Source organism: Rutidosis leptorrhynchoides, chromosome 7 (assembly GCF_046630445.1).
Source record: "Rutidosis leptorrhynchoides isolate AG116_Rl617_1_P2 chromosome 7, CSIRO_AGI_Rlap_v1, whole genome shotgun sequence".
NCBI classification, from domain to species: domain Eukaryota; kingdom Viridiplantae; phylum Streptophyta; class Magnoliopsida; order Asterales; family Asteraceae; genus Rutidosis; species Rutidosis leptorrhynchoides.
In genome coordinates, this window is record NC_092339.1 from 33069817 (window position 1) to 33096246 (window position 26430).

Here is a 26430-nt window from a genome sequence, read left to right on the forward strand (position 1 = left end):
ATCTAGGAAACAATAGTAACTATTTCCGGCTAATCTTTCCAACATTTGATCAATGAAAGGTAAGGGAAAGTGATCTTTTCTGGTGGCGTCATTTAATTTTCTATAATCAATACACACACGCCATCCTGTTACATTCCTATTAGGAATAAGCTCATTTTTCTCATTTGTAATGACAGTCATGCCACCCTTCTTAGGCACGCATTGAACTGGGCTTACCCATGGACTATCAGAGATTGGATAAATTAAACCTGCATCTAGCAGTTTAATAATCTCTTTCTTAACTACATCTTGCATATTAGGATTTAGTCTTCGTTGGCGTTTCACATACGTTTTATGACCTTCTTCCATAAGGATTTTATGTGTGCAATACGAAGGACTTATTCCTTTAATATCATGAATCTTCCATGCAATGGCTGGTTTATGAGCTTTCAACACAGAAATGAGTTGCAATTTCTCATTTTCAGTAAGAGAAGACGATATTATTACAGGTAATTCAGATTCACCATGTAAATAAGCGTATTCTAAATGGTTTGGAAGTGGCTTTAACTCTAATTTCGGAGGTTCTTCTATCGATGATTTATATCGATATCTGTCTTCTTCTTTTGGCATTTGAATTTCTTCTGTTGTTGGTTCATATCCATTAGCTATAAGTGTAGCTAACATTTCAGCTTCATCAATTGGTTCATTACCTTCTCCTAAAGAACATTCTCCTGTTCCTTGTAATTCTGGAAATTCTTCTAACAATTCTGCATGTGCATCTATAGTTTGAATATAATAACATGTATCATCTGCAGATTATGGTTGTTGCATTGCTCTATCAACTGAAAAGGTAACACTCTCATCCTCTATACTTAGGGTCAATTTCTTACCGAACACGTCTATCATTGCTTTAGCCGTGTTTAAGAATGGTCTTCCTAATATGAGAGGAACTTGAGAATCTTCTTCCATGTCCAGAACAACAAAATCTACTGGAAATACTAAAGTACCAACTTTAACTAGCATGTTCTCCATTATCCCTCTAGGATATTTTATTGATCTATCGGCTAGTTGTATGCTTATTCTGGTTGGTTTCAATTCTCCAAGGTCTAGTTTAGCGTATAGTGAATACGGCATTAGATTTATACTAGCACCTAAGTCTGCCAATGCTTCTATTGAACTAAGACTACCCAGAAAACATGGAATTGTGAAACTTCCTGGATCAGATAGTTTTTCTGGTATCTTATTCAACAGCACTGCTGAACAATTAGCATTCATAGTAACAGCCGAGAGTTCTTCCATTTTCTTTCTATTTGAGATTAGATCTTTCAAGAATTTAGCATATATAGGCATTCCTGAAATCACATCAATGAAAGGAAGATTTACATTTATCTGTTTAAACATATCCAAGAATTTGGATTGCTCGGCTTCAAGTTTCTCTTTCTTCATTTTACTCGGGTAAGGAAGTGGTGGTTGGTATGATTTAACATAAGGTTTAGCCTTAACTGTGTTATCTTCATTAACCTTTTCAACTACCGGTTCTTTTTCCTTATCTTGATCAGGTTGTGGTTCTTGTGGAGTAGGAATAGCTTCATCAGAAGTTACAGGTATTTCAGGTGGTTTAAGTGTTGTACCACTTCTTGTGGTAATGGCTTTAGCTGTTTCATTCCGGGGGTTAGCATTTGTATCACTAGGTAAACTTCCCGGTTTTCTTTCACCTATTAACCTTGCTAGGTTACTTACTTCTTGTTCCAGATTTTGAATAGAAGCTTGTTGATTTCTAAATGCTTGAGCATTTTGTTCATTGGTTTGTTTCTGAGATGTGAAAAACTGCGTTTGAGTTTCAACTAGCTTCGTCATCATATCTTCTAAATTCGGCTTTTTATCATCGGTTTGTTGTGGTGGTTTGTTCTGAAAATTAGGTCTTTGCTGATTGTAATTATTATTGGATACTTGTTGATTGCTAGGACCTTGTTGGTTGTTGTATGGAATATTTCGGTTATAATTCTGGTTTTGATTGTAAATCAGTCTTGGCGGTTGATAATTATTCTGATAATTATTTCCAGGCCTTTGGTTTATGTATGAAATATTCTCTCTTTGTTCCATTGTTAATTCAATACTGAGACAATCTTTTGTCAAATGTGGTCCTCCACACTGCTCACAACTAATTCGTATTGAGTGAATATCTTTAGTCATCTTTTCCATTCGTCTCTCGACAGCATCTATCTTTGCAGAAATGGAATCTAAGTCATGGCTAGAATCGGCTCTAGCTGCTTTAGATGATCTAACGATATCTTTTTCTTGGTGCCACTCATGTGAGTGGGAAGCAGTGTTATCAATAATTTTGTAAGCATCAGTTTTGGTTTTCTTCATAATAGAACCACCAGCTGCTATATCTATTTCTTTCCTTGTAGTGATGTCGCATCCTTGGTAGAATATTTGTACTATTTGACAGGTGTCTAACCATGTTGCGGACATCCTCTTAATAACTTTCCATATCTAGTCCATGCCTCATATAGAGTTTCATTCGGTTTCTGTGTAAACGTAACAATTTCTGCTTGAAGTCTTACGGCTTTAGATGCAGGAAAAAATTGTTTAAGAAATTTGTCAACTAAAACGTCCCATGTATCGATCGCCCCTTCAGGTAAAGATTCCAACCAATCTTTGGCTTCTCCCTTTAAAGTCCAGGGAAATAACATGAGATATATCTGTTCATCCTCCACTTCTCGGATTTTAAATAATGTGCAGATCCTATTAAAGGTACGTAGATGTTCATTTGGATCTTCCTTCGGCGCACCACTAAATTGGCATTGATTAGTCACCATGTGTAGAATTTGTCCTTTGATTTCATAATCTGGCGCATTAATGTCTGGATGAGTAATTGCGTGACCTTGGCCAGTGCGTTTAGCTCTCATTCGGTCTTCCATACTTAAAGGTTCCAGATTCTCCATAATTGAATTTGTTGAATCGGAATCACTAGAGGATTCTGATTTAATGGTTCGTTCCTCAACAATCTCTGTTTGAATGATTGGTGGTTCCGGAGGAAAGTTTAGTGGTTCAGGATCTACGAATCGTTCCTGAATATTCTCCGGATTCTCAATTGTGAGGTCAGGTTCAAAAAATGGATTATCGGAAATTTGAACTGGAGTACTTGGTCGACTGGATGACTATTCTAAAGAAAAATCAACGGCGGTAATATTTGCTAAATGTCTTGATCTAGTTACAGGTGGTGAACGTACAAAAGGTGGTGAACGTCTTGCTCGGTGCATTCACTAAATATCCTATTAGTTTTTAAAAGGAAAGAAAAATTATAATAAGTTATCCAATCAATAGACTTTTCTGATTTTGCCCACGTTTCGAATAGCCAAAAGATGCAGCAGAGGGGCAGGATTCGTTTGGTCTCAATATAATTGAGGACTGTTTGGCTCCAATAACCCGGTCCACGTACAAATCCAACTATTACTACGAACAAGAAAATTTTGATGTCTATTAATTTAACCACTTAAAACAAATTTTCGTAATTTTAAGAAATTTAGATAAGAAGTAGAATAAAAATCTATCTCCTAAAACTAGAATAGCGAGAAATAAGAAAGAAAAAGAGTTCGTTGGGAAAAAAGGTCGAAAAAGGAAAATGGTTGAAAAATAAAAGGTGACGGAAAAATAAAAGAAACTTATAAAACTTAAAAATACTTGACTAACCTAACCTTATTACTACAACTAACTTAAAATTATAATCGCAAATTGAGATTACTAATTGGAATGATAATTGATACATAGGTAAAAGTCGTCTAAAAATATTAAAGCTTACAGGAAAAACTATATCCCAAATAGAAATAACTTAAAAAGAAACTAAAACTTAAAAAGGCGTCGCAAAATTATAAAGTACCTAAATCTTAGTCTAAAGAAAAAGCACTTAAGGGATTTTACGGCAAAGCCTAAAAATCTAGAAGTAAAAATAACTATGGCAAAAACTAAGTTCAAAACTAAAAACTAGCTAAAAATACAAATATTACGCTAAAACGATTAAAAAGGGACAAAATATAAAAATATACAAAAAGTTGTAAAAAGTACAATTTTTATAAAAATATTATTTTTATATTATTTATTTATTAAAACTACTAATTTTATAAATTAATTAAACTAATTAATACTAAATACATAAATTAAATAAAAAGTAAAAGTAATAATAAAACTAATTATAATAATAATAATAATAATTAGGGTTAAATAATAATAATAATTAATAATTACCCGTAATTAATGCTGAATTAGAGTTCTGTCAGCGTGTCAGGTCCTCTCCGCGAGTCGCGGTATTTCAAACAGCAAACCCCGCGAGTCGCGGGGTTCCAAAAATCAACTCAGGTACGTTTTTTATTCGACGTTTTTTTTTTCTTTTCTATTTTCTGTTTTTATATAAATAAAAGATATTTAAATAAAACTTATATTTTTATAAACTAAAATAAAAATAAAGAAACTTATAAAACTTTTAACAAACTCTTAAAAATATTTATATTTTTGTTTTTCTTTTTATATTTTCGAATATTTAAAACGTATTTTTATAAAAACGAATTTTAATAAAAGTAAACTAAAAATCTTTTTTTTTTTTCTATTAGCGTTGCGCTTCCGGCTTTTAAGAGATTCCCCGGCAGCGGCGCCAAAAATAACTTGATGTTTCGCAAGGTGTATATAAAATACTATTAATTTTAGCAGGAAAATACTATTAAATACGATACAATTTTACACAAGATATTTATTTATTTAGAGAATGGATATACTTAAACCTTGCTACAACACTTATAGGCAGTGTACCTAATCGTACAGTAGTGTAGTTTTTAGTAAGTCCGGTTCGTTCCACAGGGAATCTTTTTAAACAAAGCTTAACGCTATATTAGTTTACTTTTATAAAAATACAAATATATATATATAAGTAATATTATTATTATAAAGGGGGGTTTTTACCGTTTAATGACCGGTTTGTTGATTTTAAAACTTTAGTCGCAGTTAAAACCAAATGTAAAATATTAAAAATAAATACAAGACTTAAATTAAAGCATAAAGTAAATAACGATAATGAAATTGCGAATAATAAAAGTGCGATAAAATAATCTTGCGATAATTAAAAAGTACAATAATTAAAAATGCAATTAAAATATAATAACAATAAAAATGCGATAATTAGAAGTGCAATTAAATATAAAATAAAGGAAATTAAATATGAAATAAAAGAATTATGCTTATTTAAACTTCCGTAATCATGATGTTTGACGTGTTGATTTTAGTTTTATTGCCCATGGGTTAATTGTCCTTTGTCCTGGATTATTTAATATGTCCATACGGATTTGTCCATAATAGTCCATCAGTCATAAATATAAAGAGCGAAAGCCTTCGTCAAATTATTCTTATTCCCGAAGTCAAATATTCCAACTAATTGGGGATTCGAATTGTAACAAGGTTTTAATACTTTGTTTAATGAATACACCAGGTTATCGACTGCGTGTAAACCAAGGTTTTACTACTTTGTTAACAATTACACCAATTACCCTTGAATGTAATTCACCCCTGTTTCAACAAGTCTATTAACTATTAATCCAGTTCCGTATCCGGTAAAATGAATAATTATTGGTATTTATAGATATCCCGCCCACCGTACCCAGTCAAGCGTATGTGGTTATATATAAATACGTCGAATTATAAGTTTGTATATTAAATTAACAAGGTATTGTTTAGTTAATATAAAACCCATTAATAGCCCATAGTCTAATTTCCACAAGTGTCGTTCTTTTATCCAAACCCCAATTATGGTACAAGGCCCAATTACCCAATTTTAGTAATTAGCCCAACATCATGATTACTTCGGATTAAATAAGCATAATAATAACTTAGCTAGGAGACATTAATATAAAAAGGTTGAACATAACTTACAATGATTAAAAATAGCGTAGCGTTACACGGACAGAGTTTCGACTTACACCCTTACAACATTCGCTAACATACCCTTATTATTAGAATTATAATTAAAATTAAAATTAAAATATAAATAAATATAAATATTACGATATAGATAGAGAGATGGATGGATTTTTGGTGGTTTTTTTTCGATCAGAATTCGTTTGCTTTTATAGGGATTTTCAACTTTTGGGGCTCCGCGACTCGCGGCATTTTTGGCCTTCAAACTCCGCGAGTCGCGGAGATTGAAATTACAGCTCAGTCCCTTTTGGAGTCTTTCTTGCCGACGGTTTTAAATATAAATATAATATATTAAATAATTATAAGAATTATTTAAATATTATATTATATTTATGTGCATAGTTGACTTGTAATTTTTAGTCCGTTGCGTCGAGCGTTGAGAGTTGACTTTGGTCCCGGTTCCGGATTTTCGAACGTCCTTGCGTACAATTTAATATCTTGTACTTTGCGTTTTGAATCTTGTACTCTTGTAATTTCGAGACGTTTCTTATCAATAATTGGAACCTCTTTGATTGTCTTTTGTACTTTTGAGCTTTTTGGTCGTTTGCGTCTTCAATTCGTCGAATCTGTCTTTTGTCTTCACCTTTTATTATTTAAACGAATATCACTTGTAAATAGAACAATTGCAACTAAAAGCTTGTCTTTCTTGAGGAATAATGCTATGAAATATATGTTCGTTTTTAGCATTATCAATATATATATATATATATATATATATATATATATATATATGCAATAATAATAATAATAATAATCTATTTAATACTATTATTGATAATGCTACTTAATAATAATTCTAATAATGATAGTAGTATTAATATAATAATTATATTCAGCTTGTAATTAAGTTTACTATTTATTATAATATCTTTTAACTATTCAATTTTATTGAATTCTTATTATTTATTAATTACATATATATTTATTACAATATTACATATGTATAGATTTCATATATATTTACATATTTATTTATACCTCGATGTTCATGAATCGTCGGGAATGGTCGAAGGTCAATTGAATATATGAAACAGTTCAAAAGTTTTTGAGACTCGGTTTAACAGACTTTGCTTATCGTGTCGGAAACCATATAAAGATTAAGTTTAAATTTGGTCGGAAAGCCCCCGTCGCAACGCGCGGGTCGGTCCGGACTAATTTTGATGATATATAGATTTAAAATATACTTTAACACATATATTACATTAATTTACATATTTATGGTGCGCTTGATAAAACTGAATGATTTAACGCTAAATGATTCATAATCTGAATAATTAAAAGCTTCTGAATAAAGTTTTTATCTGAATGAATAAGTTGTTTGATAATCATTTTGAATGAACAATATAAATTGAGTAAAATAACCTTATCAACGTTTGTTGGTTAAGTATTTTCGATATGATTTGAGAAGGATATCGCAGAAAATTCAGTGTTTAATGGTTAAGAGAGTGTTTACAGCCAGTGGCGGAAATACTAAGGCACATAAAGGGGCACCCCCAGTGGATTTGCAATTTTCAGTGTAAAAATTTTGGGTTTTTCGGTTTTGCCGGAGTGAAATTGTTTTTTTTTTCCCCATTTTGTCCCAAAACCTTCAAATTTGCCCAAAAACTTTTAAATTTTGGTCAATAACCTTCATATTTTGCCAAAAACCTTCATATTTTACAACAACAAAAAAAATTGCTATGTTTTTTAAAAAAAATTCGCCCCGGGTGACAAAAAATTCTGTTTTCGCCACTATTTACAACTCTGAATAATTCAGCACTGAATTCTGAACCATTCAGCATTATATGTCATTCAGAGGTGATAAACAAACGCGCTGAACGTTGAATGGTTCAGCATTTAACGCTGAACCATTCTATTAAAAGGAAAAACACACCCTTATACGTATCTTTAAATTAATATATTCATTATCACCCCACACTTTCAAAAAGGCAATTTGAATAGTTTATTTTAAAAGTTTACTTATTGAGTGTTCATTTTTAACTAGTTTTTTAGAAGAAAAAAACTGAAAAATGATAATGACAACCTTTTTAAAGGTTGTCTTTAAAAAATTTAGACATGTATATTTTAAATAATCACATATTTTCATGGAAAAAGTAGACTCTAACCTATAAATGTACTACAAAAAATACGTACAAATTGAGTACCTATATATTCAAAAACAAAAAACACCCAAAATGATAGGGGCACACCCTAAAAAGATCAACAAGGACACATGAATATCGACTAAATCATCATTAAATAGCTTGATATATGTTTCCCTATCTTCTGTATGAGTTTGAAATTGGCATCGTCACAGTTTAGGCACTCATAATTATGCATGAGCGCATGATAGTTGTTTTAGATGGGATTGTTTTTCATTCGGGTCAAGACGGATGTTCATGGGGTGAAGGTGAGCAAAGGGTCTTCGTGGTTCATGCTATAAGCTAGACAATTGTATTCTACCTTATATGACTCCTTCTACAATATGGTGTAAGATCATTCCGTGAAAAAATAATGTTTTTATGTGGCGTATTAATTTGGATAGACTTCCCACTAGATTGAACCTTAGTATCTGGGGACTGAAATTGAAGCTATTCAATGTCCTAGATGTGATTATGGAATTGAATCCTTGGATTTCGGTTGTAGCACTTCGATTGACATTTGGAGCAAGGTTCGATCATGGTTGAATAGTTACATGCTAGAATTTGTTTCGTGGCCAGATTAAAAGATATGGTTCGATGCTTAGAGATATGGTTCATATAGGCGAGATAAGATGTATATGGTTTTCGCAGTGACATTATAGGTTATTTTGAGACATCATAACGGGTTATTATATAACTCAAATGCTTTGAGTTTGGATTGTATTCTTGACTTTATTTTTTAACGTTCTTTTATTTGGCTACGGTAGCACCATGAATAGCGCATAGCAAAGCAGAGCCCAATACACCGGCGACTCACAAAATTTAGATATCATATAGTAGTCTTGAAATTTTCGACTCATTAGCCCTTTGTAATTTGTTAGGTTCCAGCGTCTCGCTAGTTTTATTATTTACTTTACTTGTTTAGTCATAAACTCGTATGAAGAAACATTTTGTCAGTGCAAACAAATTCGAATAACTAATTATAAAAAAAAATCATCATAAAATATGCATTAACATGTTGTATAATACAACTTTTTGTAGTGTACAACATGCTAATGCAAAATTATAGTGGATCACGATGTATCAAAAAATGTGATAGAACTTTTTTAGGGTAAAGAGTTTTCACTCGGTAAATATCATTAAAGATAAAAGAAAATTACAATCACGGAAAAGAAAACATTATGTGTTTTTTCAAAATACATAGTACTATTTATTTATTAATCAGTCTCGAATTAAAGGTTGTTTGATGATTTTTTTAAATAGATTTTTCATTATAAAAAAACAAAATCACGGCGTTGGTCTTTTTGTTTGCTAAAATTTTTAAGGATGGAGCTAAAGTATTTTTTGACGTCGATGGCTCTAATATTTGAAAGTGTTACGTCATTGGTCCCTCACTAAGGAGGTTATTTCCCCATCGTTAGTGCGCATCACATGAGATACACACGGGTATTTTTAGTCATTTTACGTATGTAAAAGATGTTATTTTTTCATCTTAGGGTCAAGCACGTGAGTGTGTATCCTTATTAACCCATTGTTAATGAATAATGACTAAATAGCCCTCGTGTGCATCTCACGTGATGCACACTAACGATGGGAAGTAAGTTGAAGTGACATCGAGACCAACGACACAACATTTTCAAAAATTAGAGTAATTCACATAAAAATACAAGTCCTTCAATAACATTTTAGGCAAACACTAAGTACCAATAGCGTAACTTTTTCTTTTGAAACTTGCATTATGTTGGTTTTATTTATCTAACTAAATATGAATATTACTTTGTGGAACACTATTTTCTAACTACTTTGTAAACACAACCACCACATAATATCTCCAAAAACCAACCAATCTTTTGTAGCTATATCCTAACAATTGGAACAATATATAATCATGAGGAAACTCCATAGTCTAAATTTATAGATTTTGGCTGACACCAATCAAATGACCATAGATCTTTATAGCATTCGCTAAAAAAAGAGGGTCACGAGTAAAAAAATGATACTATTTAGCGCCGCTGATGCCCTTAACAGCACAAATCTGCTCCTCCCCCATTGCAGACATCACACTCACAACCAGCTCCTTTCCCTCTTTAAATCCATCCTTAATCTGCCATCCACGCAATAGGTAACACTCATTAGCAGTACAACAGAATGTGACACGATAACAACAAAACACGGATAAATAATAGAAATGGAGTATCATTATATATGTCTATTTTTTTGACAAAAAGTATTCTCGAGCCACTAATTTTCATGCATACTAGCATAAAGTGACTGATAATGAAAAAAAGGTAGAAGGTTTTCTCTGTTCGAACTTCGAACTACCAGGGAGAGCCACCATACTATTTTTCAGGATTACTCCCTGGTTGTTTCCAACTCTTTCTCTGGCCACCACTAAATATTCGTCCTAAACGGGATTCGAACATGTGACCTCTTGCAAAGTGGACTGATAATACTTTAACTAAAACTATGGGAGTAATTAGATGTTTAATTGTTACCCGTTACATGCCACCGCTAGAATTACATACATCTCCTTTTTAATAAGATTTCATGTCAATTACTCATTCTTCTTTAATCATTACAAGTATTCATTACAACCAATTTATACATATTCATTACACTCCAAACCTTTTCTTCGAGATTTCAAATGTGACAGTTTTTAGTTCAAATGAAAGAAGAATTCAAGATTTAACATAGAAGAAGCAAGTATCCATTTACACACAAGCTTACATATAGAAGGTATAAAACTATTTCTAGTTTGAACTGCTACAAAAATGTAACAAAGTTAAATCTCAATTCAAGTAAAGTTTATAATCTATAAAATATATCATATCAGTAAGCTTTTAATTAATCACATACATATGTGTCTTTTTATTGTACCCATACGTAAGTCTAAACAAATCTGCACGACATGACATACCTGTTTACACAGAGCTTCATCAGTTGGGAGCTTCAGGTCTTCCTTAGTCTTTGCATTTTCAGTCAGCAAAGTGACCTGAGATAATTAGTTCATAATCAAACTCAGAATCATATTATAAAACAATTTAACAAACCTATGATACAATGAACATACAAATCCATCGTCAGAGATACCCATGAGCGTGTAGTCAGTACGGTCGACATAAGGGACCTGCAAAAAGATATAGAAGACATGTTAATACTGCAAAAAGAATGTACAAACAAATGAAACAAAACGATAGGAAAACAAGGATGACTTACATCACAGTTATGGGATGAAGGGACAATATCTTCAAGCTTTTTCCCATTGAAAATGTCAATAGCAACAAAGTGACACTTAGCATGACCGTGCTTGCCAGGCTTGGCGGTAGATACCTCTACAACCTGTTACAATTTGGTAAATCAACCATATGCATAAATTAATGTAAGACACTCGACATCATGAATCCAAAATAGTAGTATAAAATAAATTACTACTGTTATAAGTCTAATGCAATCGGATTTAATTAAGCAAGGCGTCAAAATGTGTGTCATATTGTTCAAGCAATCAACGCGTAGATAAAATACGTATAAAATACAATACAGTTTAATAAAGCTTTACCATTCGTCCTAAAATTTAAACCAAACTCCTCCTTCACCTTAAAATAAATACAAATACAGTACAATGGATCTAGGTCAGATATCCCATGTACACCTTATTGGCTTTTAAACCTATAACTAATTCAAAAGTGTTTCAATTTCAAGTGACTGTCTCAACTGAAAAAAGCCTATGTTTTATAAATTTATATTTAATATATTTATGTTTAGCTCTATCTATGTCTCAATAATCAGTAGCTTCTTATCAAAAATCGATTATGTCAACCTAAGCAAATATACCTAGAAACGTACACGGAAACAAAAAAAAAAAAAAAAAAAAAAAAAAAAACCTAATGCACCACAAGTCATAACTGACACAAATCAGAAACACGATATAAAATTATTGGAGTTAATCAGTCAAAAAATAAACCTTGCAAGCACGATTTTTGATGACAATGTGACCACCTTTATGGATAGTACCAGCTTGCTGAGGGTAGAATTTGGAACAACCGGCATCACCCTTAGATTCAAATTGATGCTCTTCCTCCGACGACATACTTTTCGGATTGTAATAGCTATTCGTCTGCAGAGTTTAGACAACGAGGAGAAGAGTATAAACAGAACAAAAAGGCAGTCGCCTGTTCTTTGTTCAATAACGATATAAAAGCTGAGTTCCAAAAACTAAATGCAGCAAATAAATACTGAGAATAGATGAGTTCAAAAAGGAAACAGAATAACAATAAAATTGGAAACATAATTAAAATCTTCTTCCTTTGCTTGCGGCAAAAGTCACGTTCGTTTGCTTGCTGGAAAACGTCACGGCTATCCATAGCCCATTTGATGATTTACAAGCCCAGATTTGATATGGATCGGGATATCCACATCCATATCTATTTAATTTATGTTCATTCATATCAGTATCCTTATCCGTTTAATTTTATTTCATCTATCTATATCCGTATTCAATGGATTAAGTGGGTTAATGAATATCCATTGGATATTCATTAAAATATTAATAACGACGATTTTGAAAATTAATTATAAATTATAACAAATGTAAATATATAATCTTTATGTTTTTAGTTTGTCACACATGTTTTGATTGTTATTTGCCGCCGAATGTGATTTCAATTAAGCAAAATACATTACAATGTAAGTAAATATATGTTTAAACTAATCTAAATATGTAAAGTTTAATATTATTAATAACAGTTTAGTAATTGTAACTTTTATAGCCCTTATTTTTGTTAATAATTTTAAAATTTATAGGTTATATGTGTATGTATATCAATATGTAGATATATATGCCGATATTTTAGTACGTATTATGTATATATAGATGTATTTCAGGTGATAATGGATATATCCATGAATGATATATTGTCATCCATATCCGATCCATAAAATATTTAGATCATCCATATCCGATCCATAAAATATTTAGATCATCCATATCCATTTATCGTCCATTTAGATCATCCATATCCATTATAAATGGATCGGATTTGATGGATATAACATCCATTGTCATCCCTAATCAGATTGATTTATTGATATGAATATTAATGAATGTATAAATACATAAAATCATTTAAAAGCTCCACTAAATTCAATCATGTGCTAGAACAAATTGTACATAACGAATTTAAATACATAAAAACATATTACATAACAATTTTAAATACATACTCCGTATTACATAACAATTTGGTCTCAGCACATCGCTGGATTTAACTGAGAAATCTAACGATTTTTAATGGAGGGACGATCCACGCAAAAAAATTATAAATCAAAGCCCTGCCAATGCAACTACGCGTGAAAATTTTGGTAAACCACAAGAACTATCCGAGTAATCATGTCTGGGCAAATAAATAAACAAAATTGATTATTAACTCAATTTACCCTTCAAAATGCAAAAATCTAAAAGTGAGTAGTGAGTTGCTGTGTGAAAATGTGGTTTCAGAAAAACGAACATGAATGGTGTAGTTGGTGTCTTAATTGTTGTTGGAACGGATATTGTTGGATAGGACCAAATTGGAAGGTCACTGGATCCAATTTGGAAGAAAGATGAAGATAATTACAATTTTTAAGAGGATTGAACTTAATACTGGGATACTGGTTACTAGAATAGTGAACCTTTATATGAATAAGATCTGATATATTGTAGTGTGGAATAGATAAAAATGAAACTTCAAAAACAACTTAATAATCAAATATTTTCAATTTTTAGTCTGGTACATGATCCATCCAACTACTACCAGGAACCTTAATCAAACCTTTTTCCTCTATAAACTTTCTTAATCTTTTAGCATCTTCAAATCTCCCCACACCTGCATATATATTAGCAAGAAGTGAACCATAACCACTGAAATCAACCTCCAATTCAAAGCAACGTTGGGCCGCAATTTCTCCCAACTCTACATTGTTATGTGTACTACACGCAAGAAGCAATGCGCCCCATACTCCTGCATGAGGCTCCATTGGCATGCGCTTAATTAACTCGAGTGCTTCTTCTAATTGTCCAGCCCGGCCCAAAATTTCAACCATGAGGCTATAATGGTCAGGTGTGGGCACAAGCCCGTACCTTTTCATGGACTTAAAGCAATTGTAACTTTCTTCAACCATACCAACATGACTTAATGCGGTTAATAGTCCTGAAAATGTGACTAAATTCGGGCGGATTTCAGATTCCATCATTTCATCAAACAATTTGATAGCAATCTGTTCCTTACCATTGATGCCACATCCCAAAATCATGGCCGTATAAGCGACAACGTCTTTGTTATTCATCTTCTGAAATAATTTGAATGCTTTGTCGATGAAACCACATTTTGCATATAAGTCGATTAAGGCTGTACGCAAGTGATCATCCATTGCAATCCCCATCTGTTTCATGTAACATTCATGAATCCATGATCCTAAACTCAAGTCTCCCAACTGGGAACATGTGGATATGACAGTAGCTAACGTCATTTTATCAGGCTGAATGTTTACATTTGGTTGAAGCATTTCGTCAAACAGCTCGAGTGCTTCTTTTGGTCGACTGTTTTTAGCATAGCAAGCGATCATAGCATTATACAATAAATGATCCTTAATTCTAATCTCGTCAAACAACTCGCGTGCAGATTTAACATCTCCACACTTTGAGTATCCGCTGATCATCGTGGTACAAGAAATCGTGTTTCTTTCAGGCATCGAATTGTAAAAATTTCGTGCTGACTCAACATTCTCACACTCCACATAACCACTAATCATAGCATTCCATGAAGTCAGATTCCTCTCCGGCATATCCTGAAACAACCGTAACGCCTTCTCCATATCCCTATTTCTCGAATACCCCGAAACCATAGAATTCCACGAAACAACATCCTTACCAGGCATGTCCAAAAAAAACCGTTCCGCCATACATAAATCATCAGATCTTAAATACCCATCCAACATCGAATTCCACGACACCACGTTTCTTTCAGGCATTTCATCGAACACCTTACGTGCAATTTCCATATCACCAAGTTTCGTATAAAACCCAACTAAAGCAGTCTCCACATAAACATCACCACAAAACCCATACCTGTGCACTTGACCATGAATCATAATCCCGCCAATTTCATTACCTAGTCTAGCACATGCTTTGACAGCAGATGATACAGTAAATGTAGAAGGTACAAGTCCTGATCTTTGCAGCTCAACGTACAAATCAAACGCTTCTTGAAAAGCATTGTGATTACAAAAATAACGAATTGCAGACGTTACTGAAACTACATCTGGTTGTTTCGAATGGTGAAGAAGTAATTGAAGATAACGTGTATTCGATGGTGAGTTTATAAGATGGCGGATTATTAGTCTCTCAAGATGGTTCAGTCCGTGAACAAGTATGAGTGCGTGAAGTTGTTTCAATTGTTTGCCGCTCAAAAAGCGACCCAGCAAGGTCGTTACTTTTTGGACCAGCATTTGTTGTCGTTTATCATAGCATTTACTCTATAAACAACATCTTCTCCGATATTAGATTTGTAGCTACGGAATGAGTTCATCCAGTTAAAATTCGTACATATTCAACTTAACTTGAAAATTAGTTTACTAAAATAAATAGATATAAAATTCAAATGGTACTTTTTGCTTTTCAAAAAAACAAAAAAAAAAAAACAAGTTATTCTAACTCAAGAAAAAAATGGAGTACATTTTTTTCCTGTTCTCAAATAGTTGACCTAGCGTTACTGTAGAAGTGTAGATGGACAATTGTGTAATTGTGTATATAGGGTTTTGAGAGTAGTCTTAATTGGGTAATCATATATTTTGGCCAAGTTTAAAAAGAACACTTCTATGTTTTCGTCCGTAGTTAGGTTCTTTTATGGTGCGGGATGAAGGTGGTGGTGGTGCGGAGGAAGGTTCTCCGAGTGCTCGTGCCGGTTCTTATTTGGAGGCAGTGTTAGGCCCTACCCCGGCGGTTGGTAAAATTATTGGTTCGTCTTGAATGCAAGGTTATTATATCTGGTCTAAGAGGTAGGAAGTGGTCTCATATGGTGAAGGGTATGGTGGTTTTGTTTGGTTTAGTTTTAGCTTTTGGTTGTGTCTTGTTATGTTCTTTGTTGTAAGTGTTAGTTTGTATGTTTTGTTTAATTAGTGGTTCTCATGTTTGTAATGTAGTTTGTTGATGGCGGTTAATTTGCATATTGTTTCATTTTTGCCCTGCCTTGGCTCACGCATAGATAGTCGTTTGTTTGAGAGTAGTTTTGTGTTCTTTAGGTTGCCTTTTTTATATTCGAGGCTTGTCGGGGGGCCCGTTTGTATCTTGTGTTTAGATCCATCATCGTTTAATGAATGGTCTTTGATGTTATGTTATTGTTATTTAGCCACACAAGAAAAAAAAATACACTGCGTCTCACTTCCTCATCCTTTCCGTCTTTCTCTAATATGTTTGAAAACGGTACAATGAAATAAATTATTGTACATATATCATTAATACCGGAGTAGTACTTTGGTTATGTTAAATAATATATACAGTGCGTTTCAGTTATATTAATAATGGTGTCACGAATGATATGAGTTCAATCCTGATTCAATTCTAGAAGGAAGTTTTAAGACGACGCTAACCATGGGCGGTTTTATGTAGGGGCAGGGGGCGCCCGCCCCAGTGGATTTGCAATTTTCAGTGTAAAAATTTCGGATTTTTCGACTTCGCCCTCAGTGGATTTTTTTTTCCCAAAACCTTCAAATGTTTTCCAAAAATATCCAAATTTTGTCCCAAAACCTTCAAATTTTGCCCAAAAAAACCTCCATATTTTGCAAAAAAAAAACTTCTATAATTTGTCCAAAAAAATTGCTACATTTTTAAAAAAAAATTCGCCCCCGAGGAAAAAAATCCTGCTTCCGCCACTGACCGTAACATGATAATTTAGTTTCTAGTGAAAGTGCGCTATGGGTGAGATCTTAATGTATCTATATATGCTTAGAGATTTTGAAAATGGATAAATGCTCTGGTCAACCAACCCAATCGAACTAACTTTTACCACTAAGCTAGTATCCAAAAAGCTTGTTTTTAATAGTTACCCAACTCGGTCATTTTTAGTTTTTTACCATATCTACTTACAGTTACTTTGAGATTCAAGGCCTGCTGCTGTACCTAGTAAAATTGTTTAAATTGTGGTAATTTAACAGCTCATGTTTACAAAAAGGGATATGGATGCATGAAGTGATATAAAGGAGTGTGAACCAGACAAAAAGAGATAAAAAGAGTATAAACAACCGCGTCAGCTATGTATAGTCTGTTACTAACATGTTGGGCCCTATCCACCAAGTAAAAAGATGTGATCAATCTTCCCTTTATAGGCAAAATCATAGCAAATAAGTAGTCCATATCAGCTTTGCAACAGACAGGATTTGCAAAATCAAGGATATGTGATGCATATCCGGGTCACCCGCCATGAAATTTGTCAAATAGCGCGAGCAGGGACAACCTAGAATTGTCTTGAAATGTAGTCTCTAGTATATGTCGATGATCATGATACCTTTTATAAGATCCTATAGTATGTCAAATTACTGTGCATTATACCAAAAAGGAAGGGAGACAATAGGGACACATGTATTAGATAAATCTATAACTTTTAGTAAAGTTAAAGTGTAGTTATTTTAAGCAACAATTCTCTGACATTAAAACACAACTTGCATGGTAGCATGTGTAGTTTGTAGTCTGCTTACTAGTGATAGAGCCATAAACTTTTATTTTTTATTAACAGTAAAAGCAACATTTGGTTTTGCAACTGTTTCGAGTTCGATCGAGAAGGAGGGAGTGCATTGTTTTAATCTGAATTCGTCTCCGGTGTCTGATGAGGCTACTATTCCTGTTGTTTCTATGATGTTTGAAGTTCAAGATTTTGGAAATCCACATCATGTTGACGAGGTGGATGTACCTTCTGTTTCAAATGGCCCTATTGATGAGGGGAATGTATCATCTATTTCTAATGGTGCATTGCATTCTAGAACCAAAAAATGTAATAATAAAGTGAAGATTTCCAACGATGTTCATGTGGTGCGAGACGAGCAAGTGGTGGGTTCTTCGAGTTCAAAGCATATAGGTTTCTTTCAAAATTTGGCGGACCAAGGATTGATTCCCTGGTCATCGGGTATTCTTATTAGCGACAAATCCTCTAATGTTTTGACGTATTCCTTTCCAAATTGGCAAGGCAAAGGTGTTCATATCGATAAGATTGATGATATTACGTCACGACCGGATGAAAGGAACCAGAAGAATGGATCCAAAGCCGGCTAGTTTGGCTTCATTGGTTGATGTGTTGTTAGGAGGTGGTTTGATAGTTGGTGTTGGTTTTCTTGTTACTTTTAGTTGTTCTCGATTGTTGCTAGGCTTCGTCCATTTTGCTTTGCTTTTGGTTTTGGTGTCGGGTTTTCATTGTGGCTCGGTTAGAAATAGCTAGGTCTAGTTCTGTCTTTGTTCTAGCATGTTTAGTTTTAGCGAGCCGTTTTGTTTGTTTGGATGTATCGGTTTATAAGGTCCTTCATTTATTGATGAAGGTTTCCTAATTTAATAGTATTCGTTATTTCGCTTAAAAAAGCAATATTTTATTAAAACATGACACAAGGCCAAATTTCATAACTTTTCACTTACAAAACATTATGTTCAATAAACTTTGATGACAAATTCCAAGGGGTAGCATAGTAGTAGAGACTTAAGAATCTCTAGTGGAGACTCTAGTTCAATCCCCATAGACTACAAATTTGAGGTCTTGTCTTTCAAATAAATAAACTTTGCTTGCGTCCACTTTATCTCGTGTTCCTAGCGCTCCATTTGTGTGATAATTTGTACTTATCGAGGAAAGGACTTTTGGTTTATTGGTATCGAAGAGCCCTTCTGACTTTTAAGTCATGAGTTCGAGTCTTGTTTAGGACATTTTTCATGTAACATTATGTAGGTGTAGGGTTCGTAAGTTTAATGTTCTAAAAAAAGATGAGTTAGTGCTCAAATTAACATTAAAAAAGACCCCTCCTCTTTACATCACATAGTAGTAAAGTCTGGCTATAAATAGAATTGAAGTATGTGTTACCTAAACTAAACACACAACATAGTATATTAGTATTTGTGTAGAATCTTGAAAATGGAGAATTCACAAAAAAATAGTACCAAAAAATTCAAGGATGTTTCACTAGAAGAGCTCAGAGATAGGCTGGCAGAATTTGCTAAACTAAGGAATTGGGACCAGTATCATAGCCCAAGAAATCTACTCTTAGCTTTGGTAAGTTACTAACCTTATTTAACACAAGCAAATTCATCTTTTTTTGTATATATCTTGTAACATAACACATATAGAACCCCAAAACACACACACACACACACACAAAAACTAGTGGCACAAAACTAATGTTGCTTGTGGTACCCAAGTTAGGTGCTGCTACTTCAAATTAAGACAGAAATTTAAAAACGAATAGAACGTATTTGTACTATGTTTTTTTTGGTAACGAGGAACCCTCGTATGAATGAGCACATTGGCTCCCGTAAACCTCAGACATTAGGAACGCAGCGTCACCCTGTAAAAGGCCAAAACAGCGGCATATATTAAGTGCGACGAAAACTAATTTGTCACAATACAAGCTACTAGTTTATCACAATACTTAGAAGTAAAACTAATAAATATGTTTTAGCTATTTAAAAATCCTATTTATAAATAAATGGATGGATGGCAGGTAGGGGAAGTGGGAGAATTGTCTGAGATATTTCAATGGAAAGGAGAAGTAGAAAGAGGGTTACCGAATTGGAACAACGATGATAAAAAACATTTAGAGGAAGAACTTGCTGATGTTTTGTTGTATTTGGTTCAACTTGCTGATGTTTGTGGCCTTGATCTTGGTCAAGCTGCCTTATCAAAGATTGTCAAGAATGCTCAGAAATACCCTCTTCTTGATTAACTTCGATTCTATCAACATTTTCATTTTTTGTGGGTCGTATCTCATCATTCGGTACTCTGGAAAATAGACGTACGAAATCGGACCTATGAAATTGGAAATTGAGTGTGTTTGAATAAATTGGGCTACATACCATGTTTTGATTTTGGTTTTGTTTACTGGCTTTATGTATTGATTTGATCATCATCCACCTTTTATGTTTTCAATATTTTAATCTTTTTCTTGCAAATTTATGTGAAATGCTTTTGTTGAGTTTCATGTTTGTTGTCTTAATTAATACAGGCTTGTTTTTTCTCTAATATACTTTCATATATGTCAACAGTTTAATTAGTTTAATTAATGATATGCCTTATTCGAAATAGACACAATCTCCTTAAATTTGGAATTGATTTTATTGATTGAATGCGTATTACAATGATACAATTGGTTCTTTATACTACAGTGATCTAATCCTAGCCGCTAATCACTAACAACTTTAACGGACAATTAAATCTACAAGTACAAGTGACACGTGTCTAGAGCTATAACAGAAATTAACCACACTAACTAACTCGGCTCATCTTCTAGACACTACATAATTCTTCAATCGGCTTGATGGCACCTTGACACGCTGAGGTCTGCTTGAGTTGACTTTAGTGTTGACTTCTAGCTGACGTTCTTTGACTATATCATTTTATTTCGTAACAAAATATATGAACTGTGACATGTAAAGTAGAGAATTTATGCAAATGAGTATCTACCAACAAAACCAATATATTTCTCGAATTTATAGTTTTTTTTATATATAAATTGTTAATGGTACAACTAATTTAACTAATCGGATTTCATATATATTTCGAATTTGTAGTTTTTTTAAGATAAACAACAAACAAAATAACATTCAATATAATTAATATTGGAAAATAAAACCAGGACTCCATTGATGAAGTATAAATTTAAAACTAGTGTAATGTGTAATTAATATTTGTGTATTATTGGAAATAAATAAGTTTAATTAATGATTTTTAAGTTAAAATTAGAAATTTTAATTCTTTTTAATCCTGTGCCCTTAGGGCAAGTTAGCCCAACCCTAAATAAAAATTAATTACATTAATCAAATAAGTACATACCAAAGTAAGATATTACCAAAATACAGTATCTATATTAGTAGGGTAGTGATATATACACAACCAATTTTTACAAATACACAACTAAACATGCTTTACAGTGTTGTACTGTACAATACTGTAAAACATGTTTATTTGTGTAATTGTAAAAATTGGTTGTGTATATATCATCACTCATTTTAGTACTATAGTACTATTCGGGAGCAAACTTTGACTTTTCAACAATGCACCACTCAACATAATCCACCTACGTATATAAGTGTACACCCTAACCACCCAACTAGCCGCACACATTCACTGTTCCCTGATCTCACCTAAAAATGGCGGCTTCTTCTCTTCTCCGTTCATCCCCTTTTTCCCTCACTCCCCAAAACCCTAACCCTAGAACAACCTCCACCAATCACTCCCACAAATTCCTTTCAATCAAAGCCACAATTTCATCATCCGACAAACCAACCGACACCGCAGCTCCATCAATCAAACACCGCCGACCCGCCGACGAATCCATCCGAGAAGAAGCTCACCGCCGTTGTTCATCCGAACACAACAACTTCTCCGCTAAATACGTCCCTTTCAATGCCGATCCATCCTGTACGGAATCATACTCGCTAGATGAAATCGTGTACCGATCACGTTCCGGTGGATTACTCGATGTTCAACACGACATGGATGCGTTGAAAGAGTTCGATGGAAATTATTGGAAAACGTTGTTTGATTCACGAATTGGGAAGACTAATTGGCCGTACGGATCGGGTGTTTGGTCGAAAAAGGAATGGGTGTTACCGGAGATTGATTCAGACGACATCGTATCGGCATTTGAAGGTAATTCTAATATGTTTTGGGCTGAGCGTTATGGCAAACAGTTTATGGGCATGAATGATTTATGGGTTAAACACTGTGGTATTAGTCATACTGGTAGTTTTAAAGATTTAGGTATGACTGTTTTAGTTAGCCAAGTTAACCGATTACGTAAATTGAACCGCCCTGTTGTCGGTGTCGGTTGCGCGTCAACTGGCGATACTTCTGCTGCGTTATCGGCGTACTGTGCAGCTGCTGGTATTCCTAGTATTGTGTTTTTGCCTGCGAATAAGATCTCGATGGCGCAATTGGTTCAACCGATTGCGAATGGTGCTTTTGTGTTGAGTCTTGATACTGATTTCGACGGATGTATGCAGTTAGTAAGGGAGGTGACTGCTGAATTACCTATTTATTTGGCCAATTCCTTGAATAGTTTGCGGTTAGAAGGACAGAAAACTGCGGCTATCGAGATTCTGCAACAGTTTGATTGGGAGGTACCGGATTGGGTGATTGTTCCAGGTGGCAATTTGGGTAATATTTACGCGTTTTATAAAGGGTTTTATATGTGTAAAGAGTTGGGATTAGTTGATAGGATTCCAAGACTTGTGTGTGCTCAAGCTGCGAATGCTAATCCGCTTTATTTGCATTATAAATCCGGGTGGTCGGATTTTAGTCCTGTGAAAGCGAAATCGACTTTTGCTTCTGCTATACAGATTGGTGATCCTGTTTCGATTGATCGAGCTGTTTACGCTTTAAAGAATAGTAATGGAATTGTTGAGGAAGCTACTGAGGAGGAGCTGATGGATGCGATGACACAAGCGGATTTGACTGGGATGTTTATTTGTCCGCATACGGGTGTTGCTTTATCTGCTTTAGCTAAGTTGAGGAACAGGGGTGTGATTCGGCCTACTGATAGGACTGTTGTGGTGAGTACGGCTCATGGGTTGAAGTTTACTCAGTCGAAGATTGATTATCATTCTAAAGCGATCCCAGATATGGCGTGTAAGTTGGCTAATCCGCCTGTTAATGTTAAGGCGGATTTTGGGTCAGTTATGGATGTACTTAAGAAGTACTTGTTGAGTCAAGATTCAAAGTAAGTGAACTCATCTGTCAACTGAAAAAAATGATGTTTGTAGATTTTGGTGGTGTAATGTGCTTGATAAACTGTGGAAGAAGAAACACCCATTTTGTACCATGAGTTGTTTAAATTATGAAAGTGAACTTTTGGATCTCAGTTGAACTCATTTTAGTACCTGTTACTTTATAAGAGAATAAAACATTTGCTTTTAGTCATTTTGTGCTGAAAAATATATATATGTATGTGATGGATGGCTGTTTTGACCTTACAAATATTAACGCCGTTCTCTCCAAATATGTAACACTCGTTCTCTCTAAGATCACTCCCTATGGTCAATTACTCGCTAGTTACCCGTCATTACCCGTAATGAACCATAGGCACGGAGTAATTACCCGCTTTAGTTATCCGTCTTCTCCATGGATTTGGCGAATGCTATAAAGTAAAAGTGGGTCCCATTGCTGAAAAAGTGCATGTTTTAATTACAGATACTTCTTGCTTGAATCAATTTCCAAATGGCTATATGCCAAATACAGTACTCGAACCAATTTCCAAAGTGCATGTTTTATTAATATTTTTATGTCATTTAGAATTTAAAATAAATATAAAAAGAAATAAATTAATGACGTGGCAGTTAAGAGGGAGATGTTTTAGTCATGATAGGCAGTATTTAGTTATAAGATTTAATGGGTTAGTTATAGGATTTGGGTGCTGATGTGGCATGTTAAGAGGATGAATAGTTTAGTTACGATAGTGAATGACCTAATAAGCTAAAAAAAAAAAAAACTCACTATTTTAGTAGGGCAAAACACTAGTTCTCTCCAAGTAAGTTAAACGTAAAAAGTTTCACTATTTAAGTAGGGGGTGTTTATTGGAGCACTTTCGGTTCTTTCGGTTTTATGTGGTTCAGTTGCTCGTTGTTGAAAAGTTATTTTAGTTCCTTCAGTTTATGTGATTCAGTATGTTCCTTGTTGAAAAGTTAGCAAAAAATGCAAATAAAAACCAAAATTAAATCAAAAATCAAATTTCAGTTTGGTTTCAACTAGTTGTGGAGCCCTCGCTTCGCGCCTGGGGCTCTGTTTTGAATGCGAGTTAAAAAAAAAGTGTTGATCTATTTTGTGAAAAAAAAAAAATTTCGACATCTAACATTGAAGGGTTGTTCCTTTGTGAAAGTTGCTTCTTTTAGCGTTCGGGTTTTTTTTTTTTTTTTTAAGTTAGTTGATCTATTTTGTAAAAAAGAATATTTTTCGACATCTTTTGGTATCATTGAAGGGCTGTTACTTTTATGAAAGTTGCTTTTTCATCGTTTGAGACAAAAAAAAGTAGCACATTAATAGCGTGTGAGTGTTATTATTCAATATTTTTAGTGTTAGTGATGGGATAAATAATATTTTAGAATATATGTATAAAATGGGGGGTTCGATTTGTATTTTAATGAAAGTTAGGGGGTTGGAAATGTAAAAAATGAAATATTAAATAGTACTATAAAATGGGGGGTTCGATTTGTATTTTAATGAAAGTTAGGAGGTTGGGTGTGTGAAAAATAAAATATTAAATAGTACTATTCATAATGAATAACACAAATTTTGTGTATTAGTTATATTAGTAATAGTAATAGTAATAGTAATTTAAACAAAAAATTTAATAAATAATCTTAATTTAGCAAAAATAAGTATATGAGGTTTCAGTTTCTTGTTTTGAAATCGATTTGTGGTCAATATATTGATGATTTAATATATTATTAGTTGAATTAAATTTTCGATTTAACCATGTTCAGAAAAGTAAAATAAAAAATTGAAATCGAATCCAGATTTGTAATTCAAATTCGGGTTGTTTTTCTTCAATTTTCTTTTGATTTGGTTTTCGGATGAAACGGTTTGAATCTGATTATTGAAAGCTACAACAGTCATAAATGATTATAAAATATCTGGTTTACGCAACCTACATGCGAGTCAAATGGCTTGAAGCGATCATGAAAAACATGATTTATGCCATGTACATCCAAGGAAAGAAAAGATTCGTCTCCCCCAATAGTCAAATTGAACCACACAGGCTTGCCTGAGTGGCCACCGAGTTGTCCAATAAAGCACACCACCCGGGTTCAATTCCTGGTCATGCCAAATTGTTCAAAAAGGGAGTGTGACTAGCGGGTGTGCATAATGCGCAATTCACCCGGTACCAGGTCTCGCGCTCGGGGGGGCTTGATTACCCGATGTTTTTACCTTCAATGAGGGAGCCAATGTGCTTGTTCATAGGAGAATTTCCTTGCTTACAAAAAAAAATAAAAAAAAATAGTCAAATTGACCACATAATTAGACCTGGCAATTGTGACCCATACACTCAAATTCGGGTTAAATTGGTCAAGCTTTCAAGTCAACTGGGTCTTGAGAAAAATTAAGCCTAACAATGTAAATCAAAACTTAAAAAAAGATCCAAATAAGTTTCTATCCAACTTATTGAGTCCTATACAAAAAATGAAGGAACGAGTCTAATGGGTATCAATACTCAAAGATTAATAAATAGAAATGGGTCTAATGGGTTTTGTGAATGGGTCAAATGTGAAATGACCCGTCCTAATCCATCCGGACGAAGTCCATATCGATTATAAACGATTCACAATAGTTGATTTCATCGCGAGGTATTTGACCTCTATATGATACATTTTACAAACATTGCATTCGTTTTTAAAAGACAAACTTTCTTTTCATCGAAAGTTGACATTATGCATACCAATTTCATAGTACATCCAACTATATTTGTATTAATAATAATTTTGATGAACTCAACGACTCGAATGCAACGTCTTTCGAAATATGCCATGAATGACTCCAAATAATATCCTTAACATGAGCTAATGCACAGCGGAAGATTTCTTTCATACCTGAGAATAAACATGCTTTAAAGTGTCAACCAAAAGGTTGGTGAGTTCATTAGTTTAACATAAATAATCATTTCCATCATTTTAATAGACCACAAGATTTTCATTTTTCATAAATATACGTCCCATGCATAGAGACAAAAATCATTCATATGGATTGAACACCTGGTAACCGACATTAACAAGATGCATATAAGAATATCCCCATTATTCCGGGATCCTCCTTCGGACATGATATAAATTTCGAAGTACTAAAGCATCCGGTACTTTGGATGGGGCTTGTTGGGCCCGATAGATCTATCTTTAGAGTTCGCGTCAATTAGTGTGACGATCGCTCCAAATCCATATGGACGAACACGTCATTCATCGATTTCATTGCGAGGTATTTGACCTCTATATGATACGTTTTGTAAACATTGCATTCTTTTGAAAAGGCACACCATAAATGAATATTTAAATCAAAGGTTTTCGACATCTGATGATTTCTACATATAGACAATCACCATAAATAATAGTTTACAACAGTACTTCCGTTGACAATGCAGTCAAAATAAGATACATGGTGAT

At 33.6% G+C, this 26430-nt stretch overlaps 4 protein-coding genes across 4 annotated transcripts; 2 read left to right on the top strand and 2 right to left on the bottom strand.

Annotated features, from left to right (window-relative positions):
* Positions 1 to 10062: 10062 nt before the first annotated feature.
* Positions 10063 to 12150, bottom strand: LOC139857733 (eukaryotic translation initiation factor 5A-like). The gene is made up of 5 exons (XM_071846561.1): positions 12025 to 12150; positions 11280 to 11402; positions 11134 to 11190; positions 10981 to 11055; positions 10063 to 10167 (listed from the first exon to the last, which is right to left on the bottom strand). The coding sequence occupies exons 1-5, from the start codon at positions 12148 to 12150 to the stop codon at positions 10063 to 10065; spliced, it is 486 nt and encodes a 161-aa protein (XP_071702662.1).
* Positions 12151 to 13608: 1458 nt separating this feature from the next.
* LOC139858283 (pentatricopeptide repeat-containing protein At4g22760) lies at positions 13609 to 15614 on the bottom strand. The gene has a single exon (XM_071847145.1). It carries the CDS (start codon positions 15543 to 15545, stop codon positions 13821 to 13823), a length of 1725 nt encoding a protein of 574 aa, XP_071703246.1. The 5' UTR covers positions 15546 to 15614; the 3' UTR covers positions 13609 to 13820.
* A 3492-nt stretch (positions 15615 to 19106) lies between these two features.
* LOC139858345 (uncharacterized) lies at positions 19107 to 20264 on the top strand. The gene is made up of 2 exons (XM_071847201.1): positions 19107 to 19339; positions 19788 to 20264. Exons 1-2 carry the CDS (start codon positions 19202 to 19204, stop codon positions 20007 to 20009), a joined length of 360 nt encoding a protein of 119 aa, XP_071703302.1. The 5' UTR covers positions 19107 to 19201; the 3' UTR covers positions 20010 to 20264.
* Positions 20265 to 21407: 1143 nt separating this feature from the next.
* Positions 21408 to 23141, top strand: LOC139857322 (threonine synthase, chloroplastic-like). The gene has a single exon (XM_071846059.1). The coding sequence runs from the start codon at positions 21433 to 21435 to the stop codon at positions 23005 to 23007; it is 1575 nt and encodes a 524-aa protein (XP_071702160.1). The 5' UTR covers positions 21408 to 21432; the 3' UTR covers positions 23008 to 23141.
* Positions 23142 to 26430: the final 3289 nt, after the last annotated feature.